The following is a 10,248-nucleotide window of genomic DNA, read 5'->3' on the forward strand; positions in this document are numbered from 1 at the left end:
ATACTGAGTCCTGGTAATGATCCGATTCATCCATCTCCTATCACCGGAAGGGCTTATTATAAGATCCTACGAAGTCGGACTCGAGTCATGTCGCACCGTAAGACACGACTCGAGTCGGGTCAGTAACGCAACGGCTCGAAGTCACGTGTCTCGTCTATCGATGCCTTCCCATTGTATCCGAACAATCATATCGATGCCTTCCCTTCCTTTGTATTCCCTCTTTCCGTCGTCGCCTGCCGCTCTCCGCCGCACTTCGTGCCTCCTCACCCCGAATCCGATCCGTCTATTCCGCGGAACGGTTCAGCCTCGGTCTGAGTCTAGGTCGCAGTCTGAGATGGAGGAGGTCGTCAGCTACACCTTCGGCCCGTACAAGATCCACCGTACCGAGGTCTTCCACTCCACCTTGCACTCCTTTGCCATGGTCAACCTGCGGCCTCTCCTACCGGGTATGCCTTCCGTTGATTCCCATTCTCTCTCATATTATTTTGGATTGTTGCTACTTATGAAATATTAGGGTTATGGTCACAATTGTGGGTATAGATTTCGATAGGTTGTTTAGAGTAATTTTGGATGCATATCTATTGATGCTTCTGTTTATAATGAGTTTGGAGAGATATATGATTACTGTTACTATTATCTTCCTTTATTGTATTGTTTTTTGTATGGTTGACGGTCAATGCGAGGGCTAGCTTAAGCTCTTATGTTGTGTAACTCGCACTTTTCTTTATGTCTTAGCAATGTAGGAATACTTTTAGCCCTATCTCAATCTCTATCACAAACATGAATTTTTTTGGTAACAATCTTCCACTTTTATGTGTTGCTATATCAGGTTTGGTCATTTCCCCTTCTATTTTCAATTTTTGATTTTAAATCTTGATCCTTTCTGGATCTTTGATCCTGGTAGGGTCCATCGACCTAGCCGATCTTTACTCTACTCATCTGGATGTTGATAATTTCAAAGGAATTCAAGTTTGAGTGGGACTATCTTAAGCCTACCATACATGGTGGTTGGACACCAATACAACCTAAAAACTTAAGTATATGACAATGTGTGTTGCTGATTCTTCTTTATTACTTGGCACTTTGGGACTTTTCTAAATGCTATCTCAATCTTAATCTGTATTATCTTGTCTTGTAATAATTAAATCCATGATCATTCATATGTCCCATGCTTGTCCTTTTCATTCATAGGTTGCGTTGTTATTTCTGGTACTCAATTTCAATCTATAAAATTGCATCATTGGACTAATTTCTCATGATCTTGATTACCCTTGCTACACTACACATTCCCCTTTGCCTTTCTCCCTTGTCCTTTTATAGCCATGAGATTCTACTTTTGGACTTACCAAGAATGCTTACCTTAGGAATGCAAAAGCAAGTGCATTCTTTATAATACCAAAATTGGAACTCACTTTGTCCGGTATAATGCAAGTTTCTTTCCTCTTAGGATCACCTTTTGTGTTTAACAATTCCAATATTGTATCTTCTTCATCTTTAAATGATAAGAGAACTGCCAAAGGATACTTGAGAGTGGGACTTCTATCTTTCCCAAATTTCTTAGGTGACTTCATTTACACAAAAGCACCTATTGATGATTCGGTCCAGGTTATAAAATGATGCATCATAAAGAGGGGCATTCTACTAAGAAATTCTCTATTGCATGCACGAAAAGCTTATCGTGGACATTGTTACATATATGATCTCCAATAAATAGGGTGGATGTAGATAACTTGAATTTGTATCATTACGAGAAGGAATTTTTGAGATAAGAACACTTTGAACTGCTTGCATTTTTTAACCTGTGGCAGACAAGGAATTTCCCCATTTGATGATTGTTTGAGAGGTTTGATATAAAAATTAAAGTACGAACATACAACCTGATATTACCTAAATTTTATGTAAATAAAAACTTTTGTGCTTTTACTCAGTTGAAATTGATTGCTTGATTTTTACAACTGATTGAGCTTTAGGAAAGGTTAGCGACTGCCACTTGAATCGTACTTTACATTCCTGGGACTGCTAGTTTATTATTGAAGGTTGATTATGCTTATACTAAAAATGTTTTGTGAAAAACAAATGCTTCGTGGTACTAGCTTCTCTAACTTAAGTGCTTTATCACATGTTTATTAATTCTGTCTTTGAATGAAGCATATTGATCTGATCAATTTGATCAGTTAACCATAATTATTGTTTAATGTTAAAGTTTTTCCCCTGTAAAAGGGTAGGTCTATGTAGCACATTCATTGTATAGCAATAGTATTTACCTTCCATTCATGGGCATACAAAGCAAATTGTGAGACTCTATTGTATAACTATCTCTTTTATTAAAGCTTTGCTGCCATCTTCCCTCATTTCTGTTGATTGCTACATAGATCTAATATACCTTTTCTAAAATTCTGCAGGTCATATCCTTTCGATGAAGCCACTAATTCATCTTATTGATATCATTTTACTTGATGATATATGCATGCGATGTTCAGTTCCTCTGTTGTGCATCTATGTTAAAATGCACAGATATCTTTGGTGGCATCTTTCTCTCTATTCACTTCATCTGTACACTTTTATTTTGCATGCATAATTTCACCATAAGTTGAACCTTGACATTATCTACATGTGCTTGTATGTCCAAGGCGGGAAGTAAAACGTTTTATTGATCTCACTGCTGATGAGGTTTGTGACTTATGGCTTACTGCCAAAGAAGTTGGTGGTCGTCTTGAGCGTCATCATGAAGCATCTTCACTGACATTTGCTATTCAAGTAAGATTATTAGAATCTATTTTAGTCACTGTTTTTTGTTATGTAATTTCACTATATCTAATTAATGAGAAGGTTCTCTCAACAATATAGTGCCGTGTGAATGATTCAATTATTGCTACCAGCCTTTATTTTTTTGTTGAATAATCTCAAGAATATAATGCCATGTGGATAATCTCTTCATTGATTGATTTAATCTGTCTTTGGTTGAAGATCCCAATGATTAACCTGTTTTGAGTAGCTGTGCATAGGTGATCAAGTTCTGACATGCTTAGCTTGATTACCTTGTCAGCAACCCGATTTGACCTTTTTGAATGATATGGGTATGGTTAATTCATCAACCACTACATGATTGTTTCACTACTTATAGTTGGATTGTTGAATGGTTCGATTCCATTTAAGGTCTGGTTCTTAAATTTGAAACTGGAGTGCTTGTCGGTAGGGTTGAATGGATTGATCTGATATCTTAAACTTTTGTACCTGGTCAACCCTATCCCACCAATTTCATTCTGAACTTGTGTTACTGTTAAGCATCGAGTCAAAAGTTGCAAAACTACGAACGAGTATTGCAAGCAAAGACTTCATGTTTGTGATTTCCATGGGCTTCGCTCAGGGAGCCATATATCATGTCCTGGCAAGTGTTTTATCGGGATCAGGCCAAGTTGCTCTTGGCCTCAGCGGACTGTCTTATACGAAGGATGAGATTGCACTGGAACCCTCAGCATCTTAGAGACAAGTACTTTCAGTTAGCCTTGCTGAAGACTGATCAGTCTTTGTAAAATGCGTTAGGCATTGAAATTGAGTTTTTCAGACAACAAATAACTTAGTAGTCAGTCAAATTTATTCTTGTTTGTGTCCTTATGGAATTACCCTTACGGTGCTGACAATGCCCCTTTGATTTATGTTCCTCTGCTGTCTTGCTATGTAGGAAGTCTGCAACTGTTAATTTGACTCGAATCGCTTAGGTGTCTTGATATGTATGAGCCATTGAATTATGTTTCATGTAGCTGATAAAGAGATGATATTATTTGACGTTCCATATAACTGACGATAATCTATGGTTGATGTTTGTATTACCTTGCTAAGTTCTAAGGCATCCTTTTGTTGACGATCCAGGATGGACCTCAGGCGGGGCAGACAGTTCCTCACGTGCACATTCACATTCTACCCAGGAAAAGGGGTGATTTCGAGAAAAATGATGAGATCTATGATGCCGTAAGTGATTGTCTTATTTCAATGAATGTTGTACATGATGATATTCTTATTTCAAATATTATCTTCTTATTATTAGATTGATTTGAAAGAGAAGGAACTCAAGGAGAAGCTTGACTTGGACAAAGAAAGGAAGGACAGAACACCAGAGGAAATGGCCCTTGAGGCCGATGAGTATCGAGCTCTATTCTCATAGATAATGTACCTACCACGTTCAATCTTCTATGCTACATTGCATATAAAACATTGATTCAGGCTGACTGCTTCAATGAGCTTAAGAATGCTCCAGTATTTATTCCTGTTGTGATTCAATTGTCCAGGCTACTTACTTCTGCCTAATGGATCTCATCTTCACCGACTTATGAAAAATCAGTGAAGGTATTATTATACGTCTTTTTCTGCCTGGCATCACTATGGGTTTTCCCTATTCCTATTACTAAGAACAGAAGAAAAAAAAGAGAAAATGAATGCATTTTGTTCTTGACTGCATCAGTTTGTCGCACTAGTCATTGAATCATGCCACTGGTAGATCCAAATACCATGTCGCAGAAAGGCAACTATATCTGATAGTTCATCGTTTAACATCAAACGCATACAAGAGACGCTGCTTCAGCCAAGAACATAACATACTGAGGCTTTTGGCAAATGCGGTCCCAGACGACCACATGTGCCATTGTAATTAGGTGGAACAGGGTCACCTAAAATGACCAATGTTCCCTTTCATTTCCTTTTCCCAGAAGAGGATTTAATCAGATCATGAGAAAATGACACTTCAAATGGTTCGATGGGAATTACACTAATATAATGTAGAAGTTAAAATGAGAAAAAGCTTAAGTTTTCACATGGGATGATACCTATATAAACTGTGCTATCTGAAGATTTGTATATCAAGAAAACTGTGCAATAAACGCACTTATAAATGGATTCATCCGTCATATTTGTAATCAGTTACTGACATTTGATATTCAGAAATTTAACCCTTTTTTTTTGTTTGCTTATAACCGCCACAATTATAATGACAAGAAAAAGAACAAAAAGCACAATGGGTTACTGCCATCATCCGTGACCTTCCCATCAAAACTTGGGGTTTCACTGTAAGAGCACAACTCAATCAAGAGAGCACCATCAGGAGTTTCGATAATTTTCCGAAACAGTAGAGTAAAGCAAAAAGGAAGCTATTATTCAAGTGCATTACCTGAGTGGAAGCTTTATGAGAATTCATGTGAAGCAAGCAGTTCCAATCATTTCCTATTCTTTTCTCTTCTCCCGATTCGGATACACACACTTGGAATGAATTTGAAAGTAGTAGTTCGATGCCAACAAAGGAAACCATATTCTGTCATGCTATTTTACTTTCTAATCTGAAGTTCCATAACTCCCGCTGAACCCTTGGAAAGTTTCCTAAAAGTATCAACCTCATGTAAGTCTTGCAGCTTCCGTCTTCATCCTTCAACTTGTATTCTGCTTAGAAGTGCCAGAGATAGATCCACATGTTTGATGAAAAAGTACCATAAGCATCAGATTAGAAGTTTGATGTGGTTATGACACCAATAAGCATGTATTCAAATGCCATAGTTGTTATGAAAGAAGTTGAGGTTCAACAAAAGTGAAGCAATGAGAAAAAAGAACACATAACCGAAGCCCAAGAAAGCAAAAATGCCATAAACAAAGAAAACAAGAGTAATTGTTTGCACAATATGATGATGGACCAATTGCCGGTAGTTATCGACACGATTTATGATGGGCCTGATCCTAGGCTTGTAATGGCTAGAAGGAATCAACTTAAAGGCATTCAACCATGTGTGCATATGGATTAAATGTTGATTGAGCCATATAGCAGCAGCCCACTGGATCCTTGTGCCGGGTATGCTCGAAATAGCCAGTTCCCTTACAAGATACAATAGATAACAGATTAAAGCCAAATCGTTTGTGGTTGCTCATTGGAGGAACTCCATAGACAGAAAATTAGGGGGTTGATAAAACAAGAGATCCATTGATTGAGCATGTCAACCTTCGATCAGTGCCATCTGAGCTTCAAGATATTGGGATGGGTTTGAGCCTAGGAGTTGAGGACTTGGGGTCAGAACAGCTTATATGGTAAAATCAATCAAATAAGATTATGGCACCAGTTTTTTTCCTTTTTTCTGAACAGGTTGGTAACTAGTAGGACATTATGACCGGCTGAAACTTGTACCTACTAACTATAATTGCTCAAAACACAAAGGATTTCCCAATTGGAGACGACTATTCTCATCTCCGATCAGCCAAACCGAATAGGTTCGATTAATCACACAAAACATATCAATGTGACGACACAAATCTTGTGTCTATATATTAAAATTAGACACTAATTGAAAATCTTCACATCGATTCATTCCTAGGATGTTTGCAACTGAATATTCCAAATTTTGACATCAATATTCTATTAACCATGTGGGAACCTATCAGATACAATATTGATGAAAATTAATTCACTGATGAATCCAGCCTAATCTTAACTAGTGCTTCAACATCATTCCTCTCAAACCTTAGTATCTATTGTCAAACAACCCCTCTCAACTAGATGAAAACATTTCTCAAGGTTAGGAGTTAGAAAGAAAACAGATGTGCCAGTTTCTTGTTTTTCATTTTTTTCAAAAAATAATAAAAACAAATAATCTGAGTTTTAATTGTTGGAGATATTGGTGGAAATTATGACACAGGATTCAGTGACAACAATATCCACTTTTTTGCAGAATTTATTGTTTGTCCATAGTCAGTATTTATATGGAATAGGCAGATGTGATGGTTAGAATTCTGAAAGTCAGATTTTTTCAGTTCACAGCAATAAACTTTCTCCTCTGTTCACAGCAATAGCATCAACCCTTATGCCTACTAACTACAAGCAAAAACTGTTGCCTCTTGTTTTATCCTTTTTACATACAAAACTCACTCAATCCAAATGGGGTCACTCCTTTCATCTTCATTGGAGGAGGAATCCAGTGAACTCAATCACCACTCCCATATTACTCTGTTGAAGAACACTTGTAAGGCCCTCTAGTACCCTCCTTTGAGCGACACCACTAGTGGTAGACCCATAATCTCCTCATATCCCGTGTTCTCTGTTGATGGTTGCAACAATGCCATTATCAAATAGCCCGGTGCCATCCAAAGGCACATCCCCTTATTAACTTCCACATGAACAACATCATTGTCAACCCAACAACCAAATTAGAGTCTTTTCCTTTCTCAGAATTTATACTTTTGGCAACATGATTATTTCTGTATGTTGTGAATCAAGGGTATTGTAGAACTTTAAATCATCCTTTTTCCTTGATCAAAACTTTATGTCTACATTCCTAATCAGGGATATTATGATATTATCCATCATTCCCTTTCTTCGTTTTCTTCTAGTACGGTGAATGATGAACATTATAACATCGGTAGCATACTGTGAATGTGACTGTTATATCCAAATGCATGTAATAATGGTGACATCTCCATTTCACAACCACGGTCAAAACTTGAAACTTTTCGTGTTCCTCCATTTTATGTTCTCTTTGGCTCCTGTAATTGCTACACCTTGCAATTTTTGGTTCCTTCTTTTTCTTCTTTTGTGGTTGATAAATCATGTAGAAATGACTAAAGTTGACTAACACTAACCCCAACCCAGTTTGGTCAATTTTCAATGCCAACTTTTGGTGACAATGCCAAATTCGAATACCTTAATAAACATCAACAAGTATCAATCATATCATATTAGATGATGATGTCATGAACAATGATTAAGGAATTGGTCCATGGGAGGTGAAACATTTGTGATTCTTAAAAATAATGAAGCCATACATGCAACAAGTCTATTTTCATTTTATATGGTTAAGTTCTTTCACATGAGTTTAGAATGGAGAATGCACCTTCTTTGAGCAACTTTCAGGAGAAAATTATCTCCACTCTTATTTTACGAATTTCTAATATGAGTAAGAAGATAGTTTTATACATGACACTATCTCTGATATATTTTCCTCAAATGGTCAAGTTCAAGAAAATGCTTCTCTGAAAAGAGCTTGAGATTGAATGTGTCATTGATCTTATTTTTCACAAGTTTCTGGTGGAAGCTAGAGAATAATATTGAATTCCAACTCTGGAGATTTGGTTTGTGCTTTGTACAACACTTGCTGACACAATGATAGCAAATTATATCTCGTGAATTCTACAATTCTGTAGATACTAAGAGTATGTGCCTCCACGTTGAACTGATGACCCATGAAATGCTCAACACGTTATAAAAAAGTCTCCTCAAATAAACTTATAACCAGCTGAACAAATAAAGAATAGAGGCAGCAATAGCGACACATGTCGTACTTATGACATAAATGAATTATTCATCTTTACATCAAATTGTATAATTTGTAGATTCATATGGTGATATGTTTCTGTCAAAAGGATGAGCCTCATAGAAGATCAATACTTCATGGTTAATTTGTGATTAATCCTAGCTTAATATAATGTCTACCCATATCCATGTCGGCCATACAAAAAGATACTCTATATGAGTATGCACCATGACATGTGTTGTTTGCAATGCAGTACAAAATAATGCAAGCCTTGCAAGATTATAATTTAATCTACATAAACCCTAAAAAAACAGAAAATTGATGAGTAAATACAATTTCATAAACTAATTTGATGCTCCTATCAAAGTTGACAGGAAATAGGATGTCATCAGTTTGGTTTATTATCTTATCGAATTCCAAAGAGGTAGAAGGAGAGGGGAAGAACTTGAAACCACAGGTGATGGAACAGAAGTAAGACATCTAATGCTTTCATCATTAGAACACTGGATGAAAAGAAGGTCCATGTTGACCAGTCTAGAAGAGCATAGAAGATGAATCTTCAGCAAATTGCCATTTTGATGCAAACATGCGAACAAACAATCATCTGAAGGACAGGTGCTTTTCATTGAAGCTAATACAAATGGATTCCGTCAATTGATCCAAAGTCAAAACCTTAATCAGGTTCATGTTGAAGGAAGCAGCAAAACAGAGTAATAGCTTGAACAGAGAAATGTCAGAACAGGTGGTATTACCTGAGAGATCGGTCAACGCTGCTTGCCCTTGACTGCATATTTCTTGGCATCCTCCCTAAGCTTCTCAGTGTATCCCTCAATAGGTGGCGTCAGCGTCGCCATGAAGCGATTTGCCGGGAACGGGGTGAAATCCGGGACCATTGCGGCCGCGCGGAGGTGGTCCGGTAGAGCAGCGATCGCCTCCTTCTTAAGTTTTAAGAGTGCTGTCTCGGCAGCTTGCCTCGCTCTGTGCTTTCGCATCAGGAACCGACTGTACTCCTTGGCGAGCCGACTGCCATCCTCCACGGTGAGCTCGTACTTGGGGATGGCCTCTTTATCGACGAGACCAAGGGAAATGTAATCAAGCCCCGGTGTGCCCATGATCACAGTCTCCTCCTCGGGGCCAGTCTTGCCGGACTTGGCGCGGGCCTTGGCCTGGTCGATCTCGCGCTGGCGCTCCTTAGAGATGAGACCGAGCTTCTCACGTTCGGCTTCCCGGCGGCGGTCCTTGGCGCTCAGGTAGCGGATAGGGGTGGGGGCGTTGAGGCAGGAGTCCGCCATGCGTTTGAGGCGCTCGATGGCCTCGTTGCGGGAGCGACCTCCGCGGGGAGCATCCCCGCCGCTGCCGGAGGCCTTCTTGGTGCGGATGGTGGAGCGCTTGAGGGGCTGTCCGGCCTTGAGCTTGGCCTTGCCCTTAGCGGTCCCGCTGACGGGGCATCTCCGGAGGAACTGGTGGTTCTGCGGAGAAATGAGAGCCTTGAGGGAGGTGGAGATCGTCGTTTGCAACGTCCGCATCATATTCCGTCGTCCTCTTCTTCCTCGGAGCGGCCACTCTCACGGGGCGGGCGTGGCGGCGGAGCACGAGGCTGGCCCTGTGTTGTGGCTGCGGCGAATGCAAGGAACGAATAGGGCTACTAGCTGTGCGTCGTGTATTGGCACTCGTCGCGACTTCAGTTACGACAGTAGCGTCGCCGTTAAACCTCACGTCCCCAGACCACCGCCCCTTTCTATACTTGTGCCTAAGCATTCTTTGCGCCAAGTTCTTCCCCATAAATTTTGGCGCAATTTTGAACCGTCCGATTTGGGATGCCAAAGCATTGATACCATTATAACCGTACTAAACTGGTTTTGATAAAAGGTTACATATAATCTTCATATAAGATCAGAATCAATAACATGATCAAAACCGTTGATCACAATTTGTGGCGATCAGATCCGGAGGCGCCTTTCTTCCGTCG

General features: G+C 39.3%; 2 protein-coding genes across 3 annotated transcripts; one reads left to right on the forward strand and one right to left on the reverse strand.

Annotated features, from left to right (window-relative positions):
• The first annotated feature begins 160 nt into the window (after positions 1 to 160).
• On the forward strand, positions 161 to 4,355 carry LOC135627205 (bifunctional bis(5'-adenosyl)-triphosphatase/adenylylsulfatase FHIT-like). Of its 2 annotated transcripts, XM_065133211.1 has the most exons (5): positions 161 to 448; positions 2,611 to 2,757; positions 3,871 to 3,969; positions 4,046 to 4,167; positions 4,287 to 4,355. In XM_065133211.1, the coding sequence occupies exons 1-4, from the start codon at positions 161 to 163 to the stop codon at positions 4,160 to 4,162; spliced, it is 651 nt and encodes a 216-aa protein (XP_064989283.1). In that variant the 3' UTR covers positions 4,163 to 4,167; positions 4,287 to 4,355. The 2 variants fall into 2 exon arrangements, with proteins under 2 accessions (XP_064989283.1, XP_064989282.1); XM_065133210.1 differs by having other exon boundaries at positions 4,046 to 4,355.
• Positions 4,356 to 5,125: 770 nt separating this feature from the next.
• On the reverse strand, positions 5,126 to 9,967 carry LOC135627829 (uncharacterized). Its single transcript, XM_065134173.1, has 2 exons — positions 9,032 to 9,967; positions 5,126 to 5,427 (listed from the first exon to the last, which is right to left on the reverse strand). Exon 1 carries the CDS (start codon positions 9,806 to 9,808, stop codon positions 9,044 to 9,046), a length of 765 nt encoding a protein of 254 aa, XP_064990245.1. The 5' UTR covers positions 9,809 to 9,967; the 3' UTR covers positions 5,126 to 5,427; positions 9,032 to 9,043.
• Between the last annotated feature and the right edge of the window lie 281 nt (positions 9,968 to 10,248).

This window comes from Musa acuminata, chromosome BXJ2-11 (assembly GCF_036884655.1).
Source record: "Musa acuminata AAA Group cultivar baxijiao chromosome BXJ2-11, Cavendish_Baxijiao_AAA, whole genome shotgun sequence".
Classification (NCBI taxonomy): Eukaryota; Viridiplantae; Streptophyta; class Magnoliopsida; order Zingiberales; family Musaceae; genus Musa; species Musa acuminata.

Coding starts and splice junctions, on each gene's coding strand:
- LOC135627829 (XM_065134173.1), bottom strand. CDS start 9,808: ATGATGCGGACGTTGCAAACGACGATCTCCACCTCCCTCAAGGCTCTC.
- LOC135627205 (XM_065133210.1), top strand. CDS start 161: ATGCCTTCCCATTGTATCCGAACAATCATATCGATGCCTTCCCTTCCT. Junction 449..2,610: donor TGCGGCCTCTCCTACCGGGT/ATGCCTTCCGTT, acceptor TGACATTATCTA/CATGTGCTTGTATGTCCAAG. Junction 3,970..4,045: donor ATGATGAGATCTATGATGCC/GTAAGTGATTGT, acceptor TCTTATTATTAG/ATTGATTTGAAAGAGAAGGA.